Source organism: Gymnoscopelus braueri (assembly GCF_963280865.1).
Source record: "Gymnoscopelus braueri genome assembly, chromosome: 12".
NCBI lineage: Eukaryota > Metazoa > Chordata > Actinopteri > Myctophiformes > Myctophidae > Gymnoscopelus > Gymnoscopelus braueri.
The window spans coordinates 37,984,490-38,009,243 of NC_137614.1; the positions used below are offsets into that span (position 1 = coordinate 37,984,490).

General features: G+C 42.4%; 3 protein-coding genes across 3 annotated transcripts in view; all 3 read left to right on the top strand.

The window, feature by feature from the left end:
• Positions 1–24,754, top strand: part of LOC308096864 (solute carrier family 41 member 3-like) — a 511,014-nt gene that overhangs the window by 99,182 nt on the left and 387,078 nt on the right. The gene's annotated exons all lie outside the window — the stretch shown is intronic.
• On the top strand, positions 951–9,991 carry LOC308096858 (E3 ubiquitin/ISG15 ligase TRIM25). The gene is made up of 5 exons (XM_080444336.1): positions 951–1,097; positions 1,279–2,130; positions 5,907–6,046; positions 7,570–7,737; positions 8,365–9,991. The coding sequence occupies exons 2-5, from the start codon at positions 1,426–1,428 to the stop codon at positions 9,071–9,073; spliced, it is 1,722 nt and encodes a 573-aa protein (XP_080300462.1). The 5' UTR covers positions 951–1,097; positions 1,279–1,425; the 3' UTR covers positions 9,074–9,991.
• Positions 16,623–24,754, top strand: part of chchd6a (coiled-coil-helix-coiled-coil-helix domain containing 6a) — a 107,012-nt gene continuing 98,880 nt past the window's right edge. The window contains exons 1-2 of the mRNA XM_080444359.1: positions 16,623–16,685; positions 16,716–16,875. Coding sequence (XP_080300485.1) covers positions 16,792–16,875 — 84 coding nt within the window. The 5' untranslated portion in view covers positions 16,623–16,685; positions 16,716–16,791. The remainder of the gene's footprint in view (positions 16,686–16,715; positions 16,876–24,754) is intronic.

Here is a 24,754-nt window from a genome sequence, read left to right on the forward strand (position 1 = left end):
ACTTACCACAGTCATTGTTCAAATAGTAAACAAACACGCCCATTTCTGGGACAGAGAGGTGTTGAGAGAGGACATGGCTGTTCCCCCCATGGCGTGTACAGTCAACACAGTGTATGGGCTTTTACCTTAGGGCATGGTATCACACATGCAGGTACGCAGGCACGCGTGCACACACGCCACACACACACACACACACCCACGCACACGCACACGCACACACACACACACACACACACACACACACACACACACACACACACACACACACACACACACACACACACACACACACACACACACACCACACACACACACACACACACACACACGCACACACACACACACGCGCGTGTGCGCGCACGTACGTGAGGCACATTTATTTCCATTTTATTAATTATTTTACTGCTTTAGTTACCAGTTACTTTGTAGATTTCGATTATTTGAAAATACACATCAACAAACATTCCTCCTCTGATTGGATACAATTGGTATCCTGACCTGAAAAAATTTGTTGTGTTTACTAAAGAGCTGGAGAGACTCCCACTGAACAAACACTAGATAGCAATTATTAGGCTATTAAACTTGCAACTACACTTTTTATTTCATTTGTTTACTAACACATATCATTTACACCCCCTTCGACTTTCATTAGCAGCTATATGTGTATCTGACACTGCGAAGACCTGAAGACCTGAAAAAAATAAAGTGTTCAGGATTAATGTTCAGGATTTTAAGCTCCTGGTTGTTATCACATTGTTCCACTTGACATAGAGTTGATCTATGATGATCATGTGCAGGATATTTTTACCGTAAACTACAGCCCGCATGTCAGTGTGCATTCCTTGCAGGAAGGAAGGAGGGCTTAGCAGTTGCAACGGAATGCCGTCCTGCTCACCTTTCTAGACACACACCTTTACTGCCAGTGGGGAGTGCTCTGTTCAAACTGTAGGGGAAACCCATTTCTCAAAAACAATCTTGTGGACTGCATGACCGTCCACACTGGTACTGTATTTGTAAGCCGTCATATTGGATTGTGTCTGCAGACATCGTCGACCTATCTACATTTGTTGCTGTGGTAACAACGTATCACCATAGGCGTAAGTAACTCTTAACTTATACTTTGTCATATGATGGTGTTGCTCCATGAAAATATTGCAGATCTACAAGTTCTCAAGGCATCACATCACGACGAGTTGTGACCAATCTGATTGCAATCAGGATAGGCCCATAATCTGATTTATGCTACGACTATGTTGATTTGTTCGTCTGTCGTTTCAGATTCACCTGCATCCCTCTGGAAGGTGTGCCCGTTTGGAAAGAAGTGGTGACGTCTGAAAACAGAGGAAAGTGCAGGAAGGTAAGCATTTATCAGTCCGTAGAAGAAAGACAGAAAGGTGATGCCAAAGAGGGACTAAAAGAAGACACATGTCGAGGCACAAGATGAACAGAAGTCTCACTGCCGACCCATCGTTGCACCGTTGTCCACCCAACACCATGTCTTCTTCTAAGCCAGAGCAGCTGCTAGAATATGAGCTGAGCTGTCCCATCTGCCTTCAGCTTTTCTCTGACCCTGTGATTCTGCCCTGCGGTCACAATTACTGCCTGGACTGCATCCGACAGGCATCCCTCGCCAAGGGAGGCGACCGAGATCCCCAGCCGTGTTGCCCCGAGTGCCGCGTGGAGTACAGCGGCGTCGAGACGCTGCAGAGGAACACAAAGCTACGTGGCATCGTCGAGGGCTACCAAGCCGCGGGGCCTCCCCTTGCGAGGGCAGACGGCCTCCCCGAGACGAGGCGGGCACGGCCGGAGGTGGCCTGTGACCACTGCATCGAAGGGCACGCCAAAGCAGTGAAGACCTGCGTGAAGTGCGAGGTGTCTCTGTGCGACAGGCATCTCCAGAAGCACCACGAGAAGGAATCTTTCCGGGGTCACTCGATGGTGGAGCCCCAGGGGGTGCTGGAGACGAGGGCCTGTGCCACCCACAGACGGCCCCTGGAGTACTTTTGTTCCAGCGACATGACGTCGCTGTGTGCAACGTGTTTCATAGAAGGAGCTCACCAGCACCACGACGTGCTCACCTTCGACGTGGCCGAGGAGGAGATGAGGCGAGCGCTGGAGGGCCACAACAAGGTACTGTTATTGATTTAAACTCGGCAACTTTCAACCTGCCATCCCTATATTTTGGGTAGCCTATGCCCTCATGTTTCAAAAAGAAAATGTCAAAAATAGCAGCTCTACAAGCTCACAAGGCAGTACATCATGACAGGTTGTGAGCTTGTAGAACTGCTATTTTAGCTATTTGTCATACAGTGAGGTATACAGTATAAGGTTTAAGTCAGGGGTTTTGATCCAGGGACCATCACCCTGACTAAGAATCAACCTGTGGACCACTGTTGTGTTGGTTTGGGATATGGGCTAAGATTAGTGCTTTGGTAACACTTGCAATGCATTCCATGTCTATGATTTAATTTGTTGCACGATACTACGTGCAACAAATTATATCAAGCCTGCATGCATTATTTAACTGAAATATGCTAGTGGTCCAGAGCAAAAAAAAAAGGTTCCATTCTTTAACTTTATCCATCCTTCCATTAAACTCATGTTAACTGATATACTGATTTGTATCTTATGTATGAGTGAGCAGACATGTGCGATTATATTGGCACATTTCAACTCAACTCAACTCAAAGTTTATTAATAAAGCACATTTAAAATGACAGAAGCCAACCAAAGTGATATGCAAGGCACCAGAATAAAAACACAAAAACAAAAAACACAACACAATAAAGTACAACAAGGTAGAGAAAACAGAAGGGAATGCAGTTTTATATCTGTTTATTTCCCAAATAATTATGACTGAGTATGCTTCCCCTTCTACAGATTCTAATTCCCTTTTCTGTCGAATTTCTTGACCTCCGACTTCCCAGTAACTGACAACATTGACGTGTCATCATTTAGCGCACTGTCTGTTCCGTGGAAGAAAAAAAAACAAAAAAAAAACTTTCCTACATTACTAAATGCATGGTCCGGGACCACATGCAATAATATTAATAATAATAGTAATCTTTATTGTTCCCAAAGGGATGTTTCTCTTCACAGTCTGTTCAAAAACAACAACACATAAGCATATAGCACACAACACAACACCAAGACAATACATGAGGTCCCCACTTCACACAGATAACCATCCTATCAACGGGGCAGTTTGTTTAATGGCGAAATGGCTGAGGGGACAAAATTCCTGCTAAAACGAACCTTTTCCCACTTCAAGGTTCTGTATCTTCGCCCAGATGGCATGAGTTTGAAGTAGTGATACAGGGGATGATCGGTGTCATTTGTTATTGTAAGTGCTAAGCGTGTGATGGCCTTATTGTTCATATCAATGTGGGTGTGGGAAGTCCGATAATCTTGGAAGCAATGCGGGTAATACTGAAAAGTTTGTTTTTGTTAGGCATGGACAATATAGTGAAAAACAATACAACAGAACGGGTTGAATAATGCTTTTGTACAGTAATAACAGAAGATGAGAGGCAACAGATAATGATCTTAACTTAAGGATTACATGAAGTCTATTGTCCAATGTGAGTCCAAGATATGTGAAACTGTCAACCTGTTCTACTGTTTTACCATGAACGAGGAGTGGGTCAAGTCCAGTGTGGGTTGTTTCAATGACCAGTTCCTTTGTTTTGTCCACATTCAACTCTAGATAGTTGTCAGTGCACCACTGTGTAAAATGAGAAATGTTGTTCTGGAAGTCCGTAATAGAGTTATTTTCATGAAGCAGTCCGAGAATAGCAGTGTCATAAGAGTATTTAAAGTACAGTATGTGATGCTGGTGGGTGAAGGTATTGTAAAGCACAATACCTTCATGGACCACCAGTGATCCACGGTCGGACCACCTGTTGAAAACCCATGGTTTAAGTGGTTAATCTCTGTTAATGAACTTCACAGTCTGGAACTATATTCATCCAGCCAACCTCTGTTACTGTGGGGGTACATACAGGTACTTGAGGCAGATGCATGCTGGGACACAGAAGCCAAGATTTAAAAAAAAGAAAGAAAGAAAGAAAGAAATGCCCCCTGTTTAATGGGTTAGAAAATGAAGGCTTCACTCTGTCAGTTGTATGTCCATTGTCTCCCTCTCCCGGCAGAGAGCTGAAATTGCAACGTCCAAACTACAATTTAAGACGGCTATTATAGACTACTAGAGGTTCGGGCCGCTACGCGGCCCTCCCGTCTAGTAGCCTGGCCCGCACATCGGAGACAGAGACAGTAGAGCGTGTAGACGTTCATTGCAACGCCGGTGCTTGTTTCTTGCACATGATTTGGCAACACCAGGGGCCATGATGGTCCGCTTGTTTTTTTCATGGATGTGGCAACACCCGGAGCTGAAACCGAAAGCGAAACCTAACTTTTGGAGACCCAGACAAACAAACAGACAAACACACAGCCACACTCGCCACTTGCCATTGCCAATTGTATAGATAGTGTCCAATCTGGTGTACCATCTGCTTCAAATAACTGTAATGTCATTGTCAACCAGTAGGTGTCCTACCTGACACCAGGGTCACCAGAGTATCTGGAGTGAAGTATAACCTACAGGTGTAGTAGTAGTACATTACTTTCATGTGCAGTAAGTGTGCATGTGCCTCTCTGCATGTACATGTTGTATATTTAATGCCCCTACTTTCTTACAGAATAAAGATTTAAAAATAATTAAATCCCACTTTTACTTACACATCAGGACTTTATTTTGAAGTTGCCAACAAAGGTCGGCAGTGAGCCATTTGTAATGACAGGAACAGGGTGCATTGAAGAGTTGCAGAATAATAATACCCAAGGAAAAATGTTTACTACTTGAATGATTATGACTAGATTTGAGGTTCCTGTGGGGCAAACGAAACCACTTTCAAAATGTGTCAGACTTGAACCAGTTTCAAATGCATCTTTGTCACGTGACGTCTAGGAAACCTGACTGCTGTCATGACAGGAATGTTCCTCCTGGCTTATTACACCAAACAAACAAACAAATAATTGCTGGCATTTCCTTGACAAGATAATAGAGAGGCTGGAATTTAGGTCAGGGATCGTACTTCCTTGTCGTTCATTTAATCACTTGAACCCTGGCGTCCCAATTCTAGGCTAAACATTTAGTGAAATAGCAATAGCAAATAGCTAAAAAAGCTCACAAATCACAATGCGTGGCAATGCAACGTACTGTGAGCTTTTAGATTGGCTATTTTTGCCAAAGAGATTTGGTGTAGAGGGAAATACTAGCGGACCTAAAATAGAGCCTTAAGCCAAATATTTGTACCAGGATGTAGAGACTATATTGATTGTATATCTGCATAATCTGCATTGTATCCTAGTACCAGGGCTCAATATACAGTACCAGGAGTAATTCTGTAAATGAGTTCATGGTGTTGCAGAACTACAGTAACACACGCAGACAGGCACATGCACACTACTATACATACTCATTAACACAGAGGTCTTCAACGTTTTTCAGGCCAAGGACCCCCTAGCTGAGAGAAAGATGAAGCAGGGACCCCCACTACATATTGTATAAAATTGTGTTTTGGACTTTTTTTTAAAAACTTGGTCTGTTCTTTTTTCCCTCTACACCAAACCTCTTTGCCAAAAATAGCCGATCTACAAGCTCACAACGCCTCGCAGTGCGAGGCGTTGTGAGCTTGTAGATCGGCTATTTTTGGCAAAAGTTCTCCTCAGAATAGAGATGCTAGGGTTCAAGTGGTTAATGTAAAAATAAAAAACCTGATAACCTCATATCACACAAAGATTTGGCGGCCCCCCTGTAGTAGCTCTGAGGACCCCCTAGGGGTCCCGGACCCCCTGTTGAAGACCCCTGCATTAACAGGTTCATTGCCTATGTGGGCTGTCATCAGGTGGTGTTGTGCAGGCTGCAGATCACAGAGAGTCTCCTGCAGAGGGCAGCAGATGACCAGGGTTCGTCTGAAGCCGTGGGGGACAAACTGGTCAACAGGGCCGTCACCCTGATGGACAACATGGCTTCCATGGTGGACAGGTAACACTAAAAAAAAATCTTTATTTAACCTTTATTTAATCAGACGGGCTAGCACGGTGGTTTTGGGTCTCACTTGTAGTTAAATAGAAATGCTTTGAAATACCCTTAAAGTGTGTTTCTTAACATTATTCACCTGAAACGCTGGTACAGTCAGTAGGCTATGCAGATTATGTAAGAGAATTGATGCAACAATGTTTTTGAGACAGATTTGAACCCATAGGCCTAATTATGACAAATCACACCACTTCACAGAAAGTAATAATTTTGGTAAATGGAACTGTGTGGTGATCATGGTAAGACAACAAACCACCAATATGAACTACAACATAGAATAGAATAGAATAATATATATCCATGCAGGCCTGGAATTTCATCTTTTTAGGGGCAAGGCAACATGGCCTTTGGCCTTGTAAATTTTTTGAGGGCACAAAGGCCAAATACAATTAAGGACAGCAAGGCCATCAAATAAAACACTGATATTAAATCCACTGAAATAATTAATTTAATTTAAGGGTTAAGAAAGAATTTGTATTAATTAAATATGAAGTATAACTATCAGTGAAATATTTCTTTTGTACAAACTCCTGAAAAGGAGTTCAGAAGTTCATACTCAGTCACTGGACTGGTTTGAAGATGGGGATCGATGAAACCTGAGGAGTTAAGAATTCAGAATCTTGACAGGGAAATAGATTAAACTGTAATTCTGTACTCTGTCTCATTTCCTGTAACTGTGTGCCCAAACAGTGTGTGTATGATTAGTGCATGTGAGTATGTTTGTCCCATACTCAGTGTCTCAGAAGTCACATAGACTGTCTGAGTTGTCTTTGCACCTGGCAGAGGACCTTGATGTAACTATTTTTTATCATCCTTTTTGTCACCCTTTTTGGCAATCTCTGCTCTTGCAAGGGCCTAGTTCAGTTATATGTCCTTCTCTGACCACAACCGGTTCATGTTCTGAACGGTTCATGTCTGTGAAGACTACAAGAAAGAGAAAACTGTTAAATCAGCTGGGGGCAGCAGTGTGGATGGGGCATCAAGGCCACTGTGGCCTCAGTGCAGATACTTTTTTGAAGGGCAGATGGCCAAACTGTGGGGCAACGGTGGCCATGGCCTTCATGGCCTCCCTGAAATTCCTGCCCTGTATCCATGTCTAAGATTAACTTCATTCACTATGAATCACACTGAGTTTAGGAGGCGTAACCCTCATTTCATCCTTATTTATATGAACCATTTGTCTGAGAGGATATGAATGCAGAGAGGTAGCTATTATTTAACACAACACAACACAACACAACACAACACAACACAACACAACACAACACAACACAACACAACACAACACAACACATGGTTATGGGAGTGCCTGTGTGTATCTGGAAAAGGGACTGGCTTCATCCTGTGTAACCAAATGGACCCGGTCCATTTCATTACATCATACACTATGGTCTCAGAGTTAAATGAACACTCACAGTATTACTGTGTTGATGATCTGGTTATTAAAAATACCTCATTGTTGTATTCAGGTACAGGGAGCGACTGAGTGTGCTGTTGGATGAGGAGCGCGACCAGCGGAGGGACAGCTGGCAGAACGGTCTGTCTGCACTAGAAGAACAGCAGCAGCAGCTAGTGGAGGCCCAGCAGAGTGCCACGCAGGCCCTCACCGAGCCAGACAAGTTTCTCTTCATACACAGGTACAGTACTTGCTTAGTATAAACAGAAGGCTGTGTTTGTTTTAAAAATATGTGTTTTTCGGCACGTTGAGGTCAAATCAAGGTTAAAGTAAGCCGTTTTAATGTTGTCGTTTAACAAAGAAAGAAAGAAAGCAATGCAAAGCAAAGCATAAATCAATAGATCATTCTATCTTGGTGTAAAGCGTCCTTGGGTCTCTTGAAAGGCACTATATAAATTCAAGCTATAAAAAAAATAAAGAAAAGTATTATTATTATTCCACGTGGGGTAATTCAGGTGTCGCAGCAGGTAAGAGTATAGAGATAAGAATAAAACTAATAATAGATTTAAAATAACATAACAAAATCAATAGACTATATACAGTAAGTATCATTTACAATCTATCACCAGTAAATATTAACAAACATCTATCACCTATGAATGGATTATGTTGCCTGCAGACTATCAACAGTGGATATGAGACTTCTGTTTTGAATAAACTACCTTTAGTCTATCTCCTGTATTGGTCTGTTACTGTACTGTATGTCCATGTGTATGTGAGTAAAACCCAAGTCAATTTGCTTGTATGTGCAAAGTTGCCTGGTAAATAAATTTAGTTGAGCAAATCATCTTTGTCCTCTTCTCCCTAGGTACCTGCTGATCGAATCCCAGATCAGAGAAGCCATCACAGGCACCGTCCATTCCAAGATCCCGTCCAAGGCCCCCCTCAACACCAACCGGCTCCAGGGACGCCTCCGAACCCAGGACTTCCACTCCGAACTGACCCGCCTGCTGGAATCTCTTCAGATCCTCCTCAACCCCATGGAGCTCACCTTCAACCTCTTCACGGCCCACCCCAACCTGGTGCTCTCCAGCGACCTGCGCACCGTCAAGTTCGGCGCCACCAAGCAGCCCTACGTCGTGCACGCGGACCGCTTCGCCAGCGCGCCCCAGGTGCTGTGTGGCCAGGGCTTCTCGGCCGGCGAGCACGTGTGGGTGGTGGAGGTGGGCGAGAACAGCATGTGGTCGCTGGGCCTGTGCTACAAGTCCATCCCGCGCCGCGGCGACCACAGTCGCCTGGGACACAACGGCGTCTCCTGGCGAGTGCAGTGGAAGCACAAGAAGCTGACGGCGTGCCACGCCTCGTCCAACGTGGGGCTGCCCGAGATGCCCAACGAGCTGCTGAGGATCGAGGTGGCGCTGGACTATGAGAGCGGGACGCTGGCGTTTCACAGCACCAAAGGGCGCAGGGAGCACCTGCACACCTTTAAGGCCGTGTTCAGGGAGCCCGTGTACCCGGCGTTCAGCATCCACTCCAACAACGCCGAGTCCTGGATCACGCTGCAGAGTGGAGTGTAGACGCTGCTACGATATGTTGCTGTAAATGCAGCTTGTCACTCCATATGACAAAGCCTCTTGTACAGTAAAATCCTCAGTGTTAAAGCTGCAATCCAGAACTTATTTTAATGAATACAACAGGTTTTTTCCCCCTGGATTTGTTACTTTTTTTAATTATTTTTTTTACTTTAAATCATAACAATGTAATGGTACTGTAAATCTGGCCACTGAGTTTGTGATGGGTGCTTGTCATTTCTCCTGGGGGCTATAGCAGTATCGGTGCCCATACATCTGCACTGGTTGGTAGGTGGTCTCCTTATACTCTTCCGCTGAGAAATTTAAACCCTGGTGTCAGGACTGGTTGACAAGTAATACTCCCTGAATGCAATGTTTGTTTCCCCTGATCAATTGGCAACTGCCTCTTGGATGAGCAGTAGACGTTGGTCTGTTATACGTGAGACCAAGGTTCGAATCACAGAATCACAAGTTATGGATTGCAGCTTTAATTGCTGAGACTGTAAAAAAAATGTTTTAGGTCCAGCTGTTATTTTGCTGTCCACCATCTTTTCTTTTTTAAATGGCACAAATTGAACAAATCAATGCCTATACAGTATGAATCTATTACGTGATTCTTTTGCCTATTTTTACCTACTAATGTTTCATACATTATGCCTGTCTGTCTGTCTGTCTGTCTGTCTGTCTGTCTGTCTGTCTGTCTGTAACACATTTTCTTCAAAGATAGATTACTACAGTACACTGTACATCGTTTTGAGGTTATGTATCACCATGTGAGCTTTGCAGGAATCTGTACAAATGCATAATGGAAAAGTCATTTTGTATGTCTTTATATGCAGCAAATATCAACATTTAGGTGAAGGCTGAATTAGTTTGACATTAGACATGATCTGAGTTTATGGTACGAATAAACTGGTGAAAATATTTGATGTAATGTCATTTTTGATCAAAAAACCCAATAAGCCTGGCACCCTTGGTTGACATGTGGCTTATATATACCACCGTCCCCATGAAGCCCAGAGCCCGTCCCCAGTCATGTTCCACCCCTGTCCCATCATTCCCCTGGTCAAAGGTCTGTCGGGGCAATGCTGGGAAAACACCACATCCACGTTCCAATACAAACAGTCACGCTCCACTGATCGCCACCAGTAATAGGTATTCCATTCTGGAGTTTCCCATGCTCCCGGACCGAAATACTCCCTCTGTGGTACCGGAACCGAGGGGCTCATCTTCCCATACTCCCCCCGAACCCGCAGAGTCCAGGGCCTCCTCCGGCAATAGCATCCGCCGTAGGATGCTGTTGTCAGCTGTTAAAAGTCAGGCACGGGATGCCTCTGTCCGGCCCAAGTCCACTGGCCCCACTCAGCCACCTTCTGCAGCCTCCGAATCCTCTCAGCCAACTGCTCCGTTCCCGTCAACAGGTCCCACGCAGCCATCTCCTGTCCCCCGTCCACTCTTCGCCCCCACCACGCTCATAATCGGCGACTCCATAATTAGAAACGTCCGTTTTTTCAATGCAACGACAGTCTGCCTCCCCGGCGCCACAGTAAACATCCTCATAAAATCACTCCAGGAGCTGCTACCGTCTATCCAATCCTCCATTAAACGCATCATAGTCCATATTGGTTGCAATGACACTTCACGGCAGGAGTCCGAAATAACGAAAAAACACTTCGAAACCCTTTTCAAAGTAATCAGCCAGTCCGGAATCTCAACCCTCATCTCTGGTCCCATCCCCCTACTGCCGCGCGGCGCGGGTGGCCGTTTCACCAGGTTACTCTGTCTCCACACCTGGCTGCAATCGACGTGCGTAGCCCACAAACTACGCTTTATCGACAACTTTAACCTGTTCTGGAACCGCGCGCCGTTCTTTAAAAAGGACGGTCTGCATCCCAACTCCCTGGGCTCACAAACTCTAGCATATAACTTCCAATACGCTGTCCAGCATTGACATCATGCCTCTTCTTCTTCGGTCACCTCTGGTCAGCCAGCCCACTATTCCTCTCCAATTCCACTCGCAAACGCCCCCCACTGGTCTGGGGTTGAACCGCACTCCCAAACCAATTCGTCATTCTGTCACCATGTCTCCATCCCAATCATTTCACCAACACGTCCAATTCCAGTTAGGATTACTCACAGGCTGAAAAACCCACATTTCAAGCGCCCTGCAGCCTCATCAAATATAATATCAATCCCCCCATGCCCCACGCCTACTGTGTCCAACAATAACCTTGTTTCCATCCCAAACACTCCCACTACGTTTGGATTGCTGAATGTCAGATCCCTAAACAAGAAAACATTCATTTATTGTGAGTTCATCAAAGACAATAACCTAGATTTTTTTATTATAACAGAGTCCTGGTTAAACAGCTCTGATACTGTACTCCTAGTTGAGACTACCCCCCCCAATTATTCCTTTTTCCATCAACCTAGAATGTCTGGCTGTGTAGGTGGTGGAATAGCTGTAATTCACAAAAATAATTTTAAATGCTCTCCTATACATTCTTTTGGCACCTTTAAATCATTTGAAATGATGAGCTTTGTGGTAAATGGAAAGGTCCCTTTATTATGTGTCGTCATCTATAGACCCCCTAAAAGTGGGCCTATATTTTTGGATGAGTTCTCAGAGCTCTTATCCATGATAACCCCTAAATATGACCATATAACTGTCCTAGGGGACATCAATATTCATGTATGCTGCCCCTCACATCCTATGGTGAAGGATTTTATTGCAATCACAGAGTCATTTAACCTAGTCCAGTCAGTTTGTCAACCGACCCACAATAAGGGCCACACCCTTGATCTCATCCTATCACTTGGTGTCTCTCCTAGCATGATGACATTTATACCATTTCCCAACACTATAACTGACCATAAGGCCATTATCTTCAATCTACCCCTTCCCCTCCCCAGCTCAAATACCTGTCTCCCAGTCCGCCTCACTCGCATCCTTGACTCCACAACAGCCACCTCATTTGCTGAGACATTCTTGACATCAGTGCCCCCCCCCAATCCTTTCCAAACTCTAGACGAGCTTATCCACAGTTTTGATAATGCTTCCATAGCCATCCTAGATTCCATAGCACCCCTCAAAGCTGTCAAGCCCCCCAAAAAATCCTCACCTTGGCTAAATGACCAGACCAGACTCATAAAGAGACGGTGCCGACAAGCTGAGCGCAAATGGAAAGCTGACAATCTCCATATTTCATTAGACATCCTGAAGACTCTCATGGCAGATTATCAAAATGCAGTCAAGGTTGCAAGATCAGATTATTTCTCCAATATCATTTCAACCAACAGCCATAACCCCAGGACTCTATTCAAGGTGCTACACTCGGTCACGAACCCCACCCCACCCCACAGCAACCAACTTTCTAAAGAGAAATGTGAAGAATTCCTCAACCACTTTTTACACAAAGTTGAGAACATCAGATCTCACATAATCCCAGACACTAGCTGCGCCCCCTTTTTCCCGAACGTCTCAGTCTCTTTTAACCATTTTCTACCGGTCACCTATCAGTCCATAGAAAAAACAATTGTCTCAATGAAATCCTCCTCCTGCCAACTGGATCCCATTCCAACCAAAATTTTTAAGGAGGTTTTTCACTCAATTTCACCCCACATTCTGGCCATCATAAACGCATCCCTATCCACCGGCACTTTTCCCTCTGTCTTTAAACAGGCCACCATCCAGCCTCTACTGAAGAAACCCAACTTAGATCCATCTGTCCTTAACAACTACAGGCCAATTTCCAAATTATCATTCTTGTCAAAAGTTTTGGAGAAAATCATCTCTTCTCAATTAATCACTTTCATGAACAACAATGACATTTTTGAGCAATTTCAGTCTGGATTTAGGGCTCTCCATAGCACAGAGACTGCCCTTATTAAGGTAACTAATGATCTACTACGCTCAGTCGATGATGGTGACTGTGCCATACTGGTACTACTTGACCTGAGTGCGGCCTTTGACACGGTCGACCACTCCATCCTATTGACATGCCTGAAAAGATGGGTTGGCGTGCAGGGAATCGCCCTTGAACTATTGCGTTCCTATCTCAGTGACAGAACTATTTCCGTTGTCTCTGGCGACACCTCCTCCCCCTCAGCCCCTCTCACGTGTGGTGTCCCACAGGGGTCTGTTCTTGGACCTCTCCTGTTCTCCATCTACATGCTGGAGCTAGGTCACATCATCCGCAAGCACAAGCTTTGCTTCCACTGTTATGCGGATGACTCGCAAATTTATGTCCCGGTCAAATCCCCAACCAAAGGAAGCTTAGATGGTCTAAGGGCCTGTCTCGCTGACATAAACTCATGGATGTCACAAAACTTCCTCCAGCTGAACGCAGATAAGACTGAGATTGTTCTCTTTGGCCCCCCACATCTCACTAGCCTTTTAAAAGACGACCTGGGCAGCCTGTCCAGTGCTGTAAAACCGGTCGCCAAGAGCCTAGGTGTCTTCTTCGACTCAGATTTCTCATTCAATGTCCAAGTCAAAAAAACTGTACAATCATGCTTTTACCAACTCAGAACAATTGCAAAAATTAAGTCTGTCCTGTCATCTGTAGATTTAGAGAAACTCATACATGCATTTATAACCTCCCGTCTGGACTACTGCAATGGTCTATACACTTGTTTAAGCCACAAAACAATTTCTCGCCTGCAGCTGGTGCAAAATGCAGCTGCCAGGCTTCTGACTAATACAAGAAAACGTGCCCATATCACCCCTATTTTAGCAACTCTCCACTGGCTTCCTGTTGTTTTTAGAATTGATTTTAAGATACTTTTATTAGCTTTTAAGGCCCAAAATGGTCTTGCCCCTAAATATATTACAGATCTGGTGCCTCCCTATGACCCACCCCGTAGCCTAAGATCCTCTGAGGAGGCCCTCCTAGTAGTCCCCAAAACAAATTTGGTCACAAAAGGTGATCGGGCTTTCTCTGCCCGAGCACCTATACTATGGAATGCCCTACCTGTGGAAATTAGGAAAGCAAATTCCCTGACATCTTTTAAAACACTTCTAAAAACACACTTATTCAGGAAAGCCTTTCCCTAGATCCCCCTATCAGCCATAATTGTTTTGTGTGTGCTGTCTTTCTATCTAGTACCTATTTTATTTGATATTATTTCTTCCTTATCCATGTTCCTTGACTTATTTTAATTACCAGATATGTTTTTACTGCTTATCTGAATTGAATGCTTTTATGTCAAGTCCATAAGACTTTTTAATCTTGTATGCTATGTTTTTTTTCTGTTGTTCAGCACTTTGTAACTTATGTTTTGAAAAGTGCTATATAAATAAAGTTATTATTATTATTATTATTATTATTATTATATTCATGCACAACAAATCTGCCATCATGGAAAACAAAACAAGAAAGGGTCTATAAAGGCTTAATTATGCAATCTGAAGTTAGCCTACTAGATGTAGTTTGTGAATTATATTTCCGATGAGAGTTGTTGGAGCCCACTCTGGTGCAGTATGGAACACATAGTAGGGTGGGCAAGAACTCCATATTTTGGCAATTTTGGGGGGTACATAAATACATAGGCTACTACATACAGGGGGCACACATACTGTTATGGATTCTGATAATATACATGATCTATACTAGGTATCAATATGTCTCAATATGGATTAGAAGATGAACTGAATAAGAGGAGAGAGGGTCAGTAAAGCTGACCCCTCACCCACTCACCGACTCACCCAGTCAACAAATGCCTGACTCTGACATAATGCCATACCTGCAGCTATTTAAAGACTCATTACAACATAATACCATTGACCACTACAACAAGGAGATCAACTGATAAGGACATAAAACATGGTCAAAGCGTTGTTCTGCCAGCACGAATATAGCTGATGATGTTCATCTGTCATGTGTTGCAACAGTTTTATGACATTGTTGTCCCAAAATATGATGAACTGAGGTCATGACATTTAGAAGTAAAGGTCCCTGGGATGGACAAAGTGTTTAGGGGAGTATCTAAGGCCCTTATTGTTGGATATATAAACCATGATACGAGAGGTCCCAGGTAGCTAATCTGCTGAGGTACCTCTTGTGTATGCTATGCATGGCTCAAATAAACATCTTAATTGTATTACGTTGTGGTCTGTTGTTACTTGATTAGTAATAAACAATACGTGTATACATACATATTACCAGGCGGCAAGCATCTGGTTTTTAAAATGATGAGGCCTGCAGTTCTGATTAATGGCCCAGCAGATGCTGCTATTTCCCCTACTGCTGGCTGACACTCCATTCAAGTGAAACAAGGTTTTGGCCAGACTTTATCCTTGATTTTATTACCTTAGTAATAATGTGTTAAAAGAAAAAATAAAATAAAATAAAAGTGAATTAATGTAATCATGTAAAACCATTAATGAAATAAATAAAACTGAAACTGAAACTTGTATTACCTTAGTAAAAATGTCATAAATACTTTATATTTTCAATTGCTAGATTAAAGTCTTCTTTCAATTATCATGATATGCGTTTAATAATTATGGTCTACTGGTTCTACCGAGTGAAGATACGGCTTCGCTGCCCTTCCCTTCCAGTGAATAGCATTAGTCTCTGGTTGCTTTTCGGGACGAAAGTTCGAAGATGGTGGATTTGAATTCACCGAAAAAGTGGCTTCAAAACGGGTCTGCAGAAACCAATGGGGCTCCCTTTGTCCATATTTTTTACAGTCTATGATACATTGCCCTTTTAGGCTTCATAATCACAAATTGCATAGGGCAGATATCACACACAACTTAAATATACAAAGAAATTACTGACACATTTAATAATTTGATACTAAAAAGCAAAAAGTTGTACAAGCTTACAACATGTCACGAGTGGCGTGTTGTAAGCTTGTAGATCTGCTATCTCTGCAATTTTTGGAAAAAGTTTGAAAAACGTATGGACATTTTTCAACATGGAAACGATTGACGACTATGCAAAATAATTACGATTATCTCAAATAATTGAGATTAGGCGATTATGTTTTTGTGACAGGCCTACTATACATACATACCTACAGATAGACAGACAGACAGACAGACGAGACAGACAGACAGACAGACAGACAGACAGACACTGTCATAGATGGCTGACCCCAAGGCTGCCACACCGTAAACAAATAAAAAAATACTTTCAAAAGGATTTTGTGAATTTTATTGTGTGAAATGGATTGGTGCAAGCATGTATATTGTATTTTGTATTATGTATTATGTTGCATATTCATACAGCTTGTCAAGTTTTGTCATTAATGCATTCATCAAAATGCATTCATTCATTCAAAACGAGAACTAATGGAATATGGACATCAGGGTTGCCAGGTTTTACTTAATATAACATTTATTAAAGAGGAAATAAGGAGGAAGTTAATATACGAGGTGTACAAACACAAATCAAATATAACAAATTTATGTAAAAAAAAAAGAGAAAAAGATGATATATAAAATGACGGTAACCTGAATTTACTATATTTGCAATAACTATGTTGTATGAGTTTGAACTTCGGATCATATCCTGTATAGGGGGATGGCCGACAACAAATCTGGCAACCGGGGGGAACCCATCTGTCAAAATTTCCAGAGAGAGGATCATCAGCTGAGAGAGACTGTGAGGTTGGATCATCAGCTGAGAGAGACTGTGAGGTTGAACCACGTTAGATCTCTTTAACAAAAACAAACGGTAGCATCCAGATCATCATAAATAATCTATAGACCAGTGATGGGATCTGGAGAGAGCACCACCAGGAAGGTGTCCTTTGGCGTGGATGAGGAGGACAGAGTCCGAATCCTGCGTGGAGTCAAGGTATGAATATTACACGTTTGTCGCTTTGCCAAAAAAAGAACAGATCTACAAGATAACAACGCGTAACGACGCGACGCGTTGTTCTCTTGTAGATCTATTCTTATTTAGGCAAAGCGACGTTCAGCGTCGTCGATGATGGGGTTGTTGAACGTTGTAGCGCTCGTTAGCTATGGGCTTGTTGTAGCCCTGAAACATGACTGTCATGGATGAACTTCGTTTGCACTTTCTCCATTAACGGCCCGTAAATCTACATACACGTTCAGATTCTGACTATAAAGTGCTTATGCCATGGCCACGTTACACGTATGTTACAATTATGTACGGGTCCTCAGAAGTACCCGCATCTTCCGTATTGTTCAATAAAAAGCATTTTAATTCGATCGGTGGCCATTTTCCCCGTATGTTTGCCATATGCTTTCAACTACGCGACCCCATCGTTTGGGAGGTGTATTGCACTCTGATACATTATAACTCTATGAGAAAATGCCCACCGATTGGAATTAAAATACTTTTTATTGAACAATACAGAATATACAGGTACTTCTGAGGGCCCGGAAAAAATGTTAACATCCGTGGCCATGGGGTAAGCACTTTATATTTTAAATCTGAACGTTTATGTAGATGTACGGGCCGTAAATGGAGAAAGTGCTAACACCAGGTTGAAGTTCATCCATGACGGTCGTGACCGTCGTGTATCCATGGCTAGGCTTGTTGCAGATTAACTCGGCGATAAAACTAGCTTAGTTTATGATGCTCCACTGTTATATTGTACATTATGTATGTTGTTATAGGTATTCAGTGATTATTTAATGTTAAACACCATCATGGTGGGATGAGGGATGCCAGAGCAGGATGCTGGCAGGGGGCTGCCTTTCGTGCCTGAGGGCTTGTGTTGACAGAGGGCAGTTTCTTTCATGACACACCTGGGTCACACGGAAATCGGTGACCTATCTGATTCTGTAACCACAGGGTGTCGCTGTAGTAACTAGCAGTAACTAAAGTTTTCAAATAATTGTAGTGGAGTAAAAGTAAAATATTTGCCTGAGATGTAGTGGAGTAGAAGTAAAAGTATCGAAAAATGGAAACGCTCCAGTAAAGTCAATATTCCTCAAAAGTGTACCTAAGTACAGTACTTGAGTACATACATGTACTTAGTTACTTTCCACAACTGTATTTGATGCATTATATTGTTATACAATTAATTATACGCATATTTGATAAGTATTTGCCTCTGAGACCATGGGTGCGTTGCGGTTGTTATGAAGTAATTAATGACACCTGTCGATGTGTGTGTGCCCCAGGGGCTGGTTGCACCAGAAGAACGTAAAGTCTACCCTAAGTTAGGGAGTAAAGTCCTTACTAGAGGCTTAGTAACTACTTGTTAGTTTGTAACTAGTGAGTTACTAAATTATGTTGCACCACGTCTGTTTATGGCATAACTTAACTAGTAGTGTGTAAAATAATGTATAGTCGCATACAATGACGTCATAGCTCCCGGATCCAATGAAGACGAGCGGTTTCTACACTAAGGAAGTAAAACTCGTATAGTCTCTCGTCAACAACAAAGAAAGAACGGAGCGTCCCACCATCGCCAAATCTTCTTCAAAAGCAGCGGTATGTACCATTGATTAACTAACGTTGAATTATAACACTTATGATAACGTTTTATACCGCAGAATTAAATTAAAACATGTATTTTAACCACTCGGCAGTCTGCACCACTAGGCTATGTGTATCTGCGTAAAATGGACTGAGTCTCAGTGTGCAAATAGCTTCCATGGACATAGCCCTTAACCCAGGGCTACTCAACTTAAGATGGCTCAGGGGCCACTCAGCAAAATGCCAAAAGTCCAAGGGGCCGCCATAAAAATGACGGTCCTATTTTGGATTTTTCGATTTTGTTTTTGTAATTCAAATTTTTATTTGTTTTTCAATATGATACAAAATGTAACTCCAGTGGTACAAATCAGCATACAGCATAAAACAACAATACAGCCATTCCAAAAAATAAAATACAAAATAATATCAAAATACAAAATAAATGCTGTCCCAATATCAGAGAAGGTTCATATATATCCAAAATCTGTCCCATGTGTCCTTCATCTTTTTTTCTCCATTCACTCTACCCAACATATATTCGTATGATGTAATCTTAATCATTTCCTCATTCCACTCTTTAAGCCCAGGTGTCCTAGGGGTCTTCCAATTCCGCAGCAGTATTCTGGCAGCTGTAACAAGTCCAACTTTCACAATAGTGAATTCGTTGTTATTTATCCCAGGAACCGCTGCCCTGTCCCCCAATAGGCAGAGCCGCGGTTGTGGGGACAGAGTGAGTCCCACCCATTTCTCCAAATATTTTAAAACTGTACACCAGAATGGATACACCATGCGGCAATCCCATATCATATGCATATACGTGCCAACCTCTTCATTACATTTCCAACATGTATTGTTATCTGCTATCCCCATTTTAAGTAATCTAGTCGGTGTAAAATAATATCTATGAATTATTTTATACTGAATAAATTTCCCTCTTGCTTCTCTGATCCCACTTCCTACATTTGCTATAATTCTCTTCCAATGATCGTCTTCAATATCAATACCCAAATCCTTCTGCCAAATCAGTTTGAGACCGTCACATGTATCCCCCAGCAGTTGTTTTGACATTTTATAAAAAACAGATGCAGTATGACATTCATGTGGCAATTCTAAATATCTAGCAAGTGAATTTTCACCAGCATCGAATGTACTACCGAGACAGTGTCTCATTTGTAAATATTTCCAGAATGTACCATCATTTCCAAGGTCATATTTCTCTTTTAAATTTGAATAAGTTATAAAATCCCCATTCTCAAATAAATCACCAATAGTATTAACCCCTGCTGTCTGCCATTTTTTCCAATGTATCTTTGTCTTCCCAATACATATTTTAGGATTATTCCAAAGTGAAGAGTATAATTGTTTATAATGTGGCAATTTATATGCTTTATGAATTTTACCCCATACACTCCTTGAGTGTGAAATTATAGGATTCAAATTGGGCTCCTTCCTCACTGACTGTGACAGAACGGCAATTGGGCGGAATGGTGAAGACAGATTTCTCTCGATGATTACCCAGTCTAAGTCTGGATTTAACCCGCTCCAGTGTTTGGACAGTTTAGCTATTTCAAAGGATGTATTGTATGTCCTCATATCCGGTAAGCCAAGGCCACCTCTATCTCTAGGCGTCCACATTTTACTCAGTTTGATTCTAGGCTTCTTTTTTTCCCAAAGAAAATCTCTAATAATTTTGTCATACTCTTTAAAAATCTTGTCTGGGATATTTAGTGGCAGCATTGTTGAAATATAATTAAACTGGGGAGCAACCACCATTTTGATAACATTCACCTTACCCCATAGAGACAGTTTCAGCGCACCCCACTTTTCCAAATTATTTTTTATCATATTCAGTAATGGCTCATAATTTAGTGTGACAATTTTGTCCAAATCTGAAGTAAGTTTAACCCCTAAATATTTCATTCCGATAGGAACCCATCTGAAGCCAAATTGAGACACTGTATGTGAGTAACATGATTTAGATATCGGCATGGCCTCAGACTTACTCCAGTTAATCTTATAACCAGATAAGCTCGAATATGTCCGAATAGTATCCATCAAGGGAGGGAGTGAGTTAGCAGGGTCCGTTATCAGTAATAATATATCGTCCGCGTACAACATCAGCTTATGCTCTTTCCCCCCTCCCTCCACCCCCTTTATCGCTGTATTAGCTCTAATCATGGCTGCCAGGGGTTCTAGGAAAATCGTAAACAACAACGGCGAAAGACTGCAGCCCTGCCTCACAGACCTTGTTAGATTGAAAAATGGGGAGATGAAACCGTTTGTGATCACTGCAGCTTTTGGGTTTTTATACAAAATATTAAACCAAGTTTTGAAACCTTGACCAAAACCAAAGCGTGACATGGCAGCTGACAGGAACCCCCAATCTGCTCTATCAAAAGCCTTCTCAGCATCCAGAGAGAAGGCGGCGACCGGTATGGCGCCCGACGCGTGCCGCCACGTGAGGTGTAGCAACCTCCTCAAGTTATCACTTGAAGTTCTACCTTTAATAAAACCAACTTGGTCAGCCTGGACAATGTCTGGTAGTACCTTGTCCAGCCGTAAGGCTAGTATTTTGGTCAATAATTTACAATCTACATTAATTAAACTTAAAGGTCTATAATTTGATGGGTCTGTGGTGTCCCTGTCTTTCTTAGGAATCAAGGTTATTAGTGCTTCGTTAAAAGTGCTTGGCAATGTTTCCAAATTAAATGCTTCTGAATATACTTTAGTCAAAATAGGGGCCAATATATCTATACATTTTTTATAATATTCAATGGGAAAACCATCCAAACCCGGTGATTTCCCCATTTTCATCATTGCAATAGCATTTCTGACCTCCTGTTCAGTAATAGGTGCATCAAGGGACTCAGCTTGTTGTGTGGTCATAGTGGGCAGATTTATCCTAGAAAGAAAATCTTCTAGCTCGCTCTGCTGGTAGTTAGAGGTAGATGTATATAAATTTTCATAGAACTGTTGAAATACCTGGTTGATTTCTTTAGATGATGATACTATATTATCTCCCTTTTTAATTGCATGAATAACACTATTATTCTCTTTTTGTTTTAATTGTCGAGACAGGAGTTTGCCAGTCTTCTCTCCCCCTTCATAAAAATTTGTCCTCAGCCTAAATAATGCATATTCTGTTTTCTTATTATATATCCCATTCAATTGAAATTTACATTTGCATAGTTCTTGATATACATCTTCAGTGTAATGTTCTGCCAAATCTTTTTCTAATGCACCAATTTCACCTTCAAGTTTACGTACTTGTTCAATGCTTTCTCTTTTCTTTTTAGATGATTGTGCTATTAATATACCTCGAATATATGCCTTGGACGAATCCCACACCGTGGCAATCCTTTCGGTTGACCCCAAATTAATTTCAAAAAAAGACGTCAAGTCCTCAGCCAGTTTAACACTGAATATGTCATCTTGCAGTAACATAGTATTCATTCTCCATCTCCCCTTTCTACCAGTCTCAGTGTTCAGGTCAACGTCAAGTTCAACCAATGCATGGTCTGATAATGCTATTGTGCCAATTTTACTATCAATTACATCTTTAATAATGGATTTGGAAATTAAATAATAATCGATTCTAGTATGAATTTGGTGACAATGGCTATAGAAAGTGTATTCCCTTTCACAAGGATTAACCAGCCTCCATACATCAACCAAACCTACATCTTCCATTAGCATGTGTAGTGCTGCCCGGTCTCTTGGGGGCGCTGTTGCCCTAAATTTGCTTCTGTCCAAAACAGGGCAGAGAGTCTGATTCCAGTCCCCTGCTGCCACTATATGGCCCTCCTTAGCACCTAAAATGTTGTTCACCTCATTAATAAATGCTGGGTCATCCTTATTGGGTGCATACACATTACACAAAATCACTTTAACACCATTAATCAAAGCATCTACACAAATTATCCTCCCAGCTTTATCTTTGGTCTCTCCTAGCATTACAAAACTCAATTGTTTGTTAATTAAAATAATTACCCCATTTTGTTTACTGTTAAATGAAGAAAAAAATACCTGTCCAACCCAACCTCGTTTAAATTTTATAGCTTCCTCATCCTTAAGGTGCGACTCCTGTATAAACACAATATCAGCTTGTTTATGTTTAAGATAGGTCAATATTTTCCTTCTCTTAACCGGGTTCCCACAGCCATTAATGTTCCATGAAATAAACTTAACCATATTCACATCCTTTCCATATACCTTCATATATTAAGCATCTCAGAAGGCTAATTCTAAGAAAAATTACACAAAAATAAACATGCTGTTGCTGTACCATCAATATAGTTACACACTTGATATCAAAATATTTAAACATATCCAAAACCCTCCCTTCACGAGGGGCAAACAACAAAATAAAAAGAAAATAAAAATTCCCTGTCCAAATAACGTCTAGCTACGGACAGATATCAAAAAACACACACCAAAAAAGAAAAACAAAGAAAAAAGGCAAACCAATTTGGTCCGCGCGGTGCGTTGCACGTCAGCCAACCCACTTAACCTAGTTAAACTATGGGCTAGATAACTTCAGGCTGCGACTCTCAAACACCCCCCTCCCCCCACCATACCTGAATGACAATGTATTATGCTCCACCAAATTTTTGACTCATCCAGTCCATCACACAGTCCCTGGTTTCAATCTTCTTCAGTAGTGTGTGTGTCCGATAGACGCTCACTGTGGATGGACTCACTGCGCATACAACGTTGGTTGATGAACTTCTCCGCGCTCGTACTGGACGTGAATTCCAGCTTCTTCCCCTTCCATGTGAAACGCAAAATCGCCGGAAAAGCGAGCGTGTGCCTGACGTCGATTTCTCGGAGTAATTTTCGGGCTGTATTAAACCCTTTTCTCTTATCAGCTAGCTCTTTGGACATGTCAGGGAAAATTGACAGCCTACATCCATTCCACGATTGAATTCCCCTCTTTGCCTTGGCCGCTTGCAAAACTTTCTCCCTCGCAGAGGAGCGCAGAAAGCGAACCACCACAACCCTGGGTGGTCGCGTCGGGTCAGGTCTAATGGCTGGCACGCGATGTATTCTCTCGATCTCATATTCCGCACTCCATTCGATCCCCAACCCCTCGGTCAGGATCTGTTGCATGCATTTCTCCAAATCGTCAGCTTCCAGACCCTCTTTCAAGCCGATCAGTCTAGCGTTGTTGCGTCGACCGCGATTTTCCAACATTTCAATTCGGTTCCACATGGTTTCCAGGAGCCGGTCGTGTCTCACACTAGCCGAGCTCAGATGCGCCGCGTCATCCTCCAATGTAGAGATTCTTTCCTCTGCAACCGTCACTCTCTCCTGAATCTCGTTCACTTTTTGGACTAGCTCTGCTGTTGTTGCTTTAATCGTGGATACATCTGTAGCCACCGAGCTTAAAGTAGCACTCATCTTGGTGATTTCAGCCATTAGCTTTTCCATTGTATTAGCTTCTTGTTGCGCTAATGGCGGCGTCTCTGAGCGCGGTGTTGTTGAGTTTCCCCTCGTGAAATACTTAGATTTGGTAGTAGCCATATAGCCTCAAACTGGTAATAGTAAGCAACGGATTATGTATCAAGTAGTTTCACCCTTTTAAATCAGGAAAGGTGGAGTAAATAGCGTCGAATAAGTTTACATTTAGTGGTGGGGTTTACGGAGCTCTATCAGAGTGCAGCCATCTTGCTCGGCGTTCCCACGTGACTCGATTTTTCGATTTTGTAACACACAAGAAAATGGTCCCGTTCCGTTTTGTCAACTGGGGGGGGGGGGTTTCAGCACGGTGCCCACCGGGACAGTTTTGTCAACGGGATGCGAGGCTCACACAATCACAGCATGCGTCCCCCTGCGCCTATGGCTGTACATGGGGCCGACACGTGCTTTAGCGTGATTGTGTGAGTGTGGCTTCAGGAAGTAAATCTCCAGGCTTTTATTTTTTAGTTTTGCTAAAAAATAAAAGCTTGGAAATTCCGGTCCCAGCTGTTGGTACGCAAAAGCGCCTCGCGTCGTCTGATGTGGTGCTCATTATTTATTTTGGGTGCGCATGCGCACCTGCGCACCAGTTATGTGCACCCCTGATTATACCTGTAACAATTGACGCACCTGTATGTATGTCTGTCTGTTTTTTTGAAAAATGTTTTAGCAACCCATATATTTGAACGGAAATGTATATTTTTATCCTGTGCTTAAAAAAAAAAAAAATAACTTTTTTTTTTTTTTTTTTTTTTTTTTTTTTTTGACCATGAGGGGGCCGCCAAGACGCTGCGATCGGGCCGCATGCGGCCCGCGGGCCGCG

What these genes read in the sequence shown, in the direction of transcription:
- LOC308096858 (XM_080444336.1), top strand. Translation starts at nt 1,426, where the DNA reads ATGTCGAGGCACAAGATGAACAGAAGTCTCACTGCCGACCCATCGTTG. An exon ending in CGCTGGAGGGCCACAACAAG is followed by an intron (nt 2,131 to 5,906) that starts GTACTGTTATTG and finishes GGCTGTCATCAG; the next exon opens with GTGGTGTTGTGCAGGCTGCA. An exon ending in AAGTTTCTCTTCATACACAG is followed by an intron (nt 7,738 to 8,364) that starts GTACAGTACTTG and finishes TCTTCTCCCTAG; the next exon opens with GTACCTGCTGATCGAATCCC.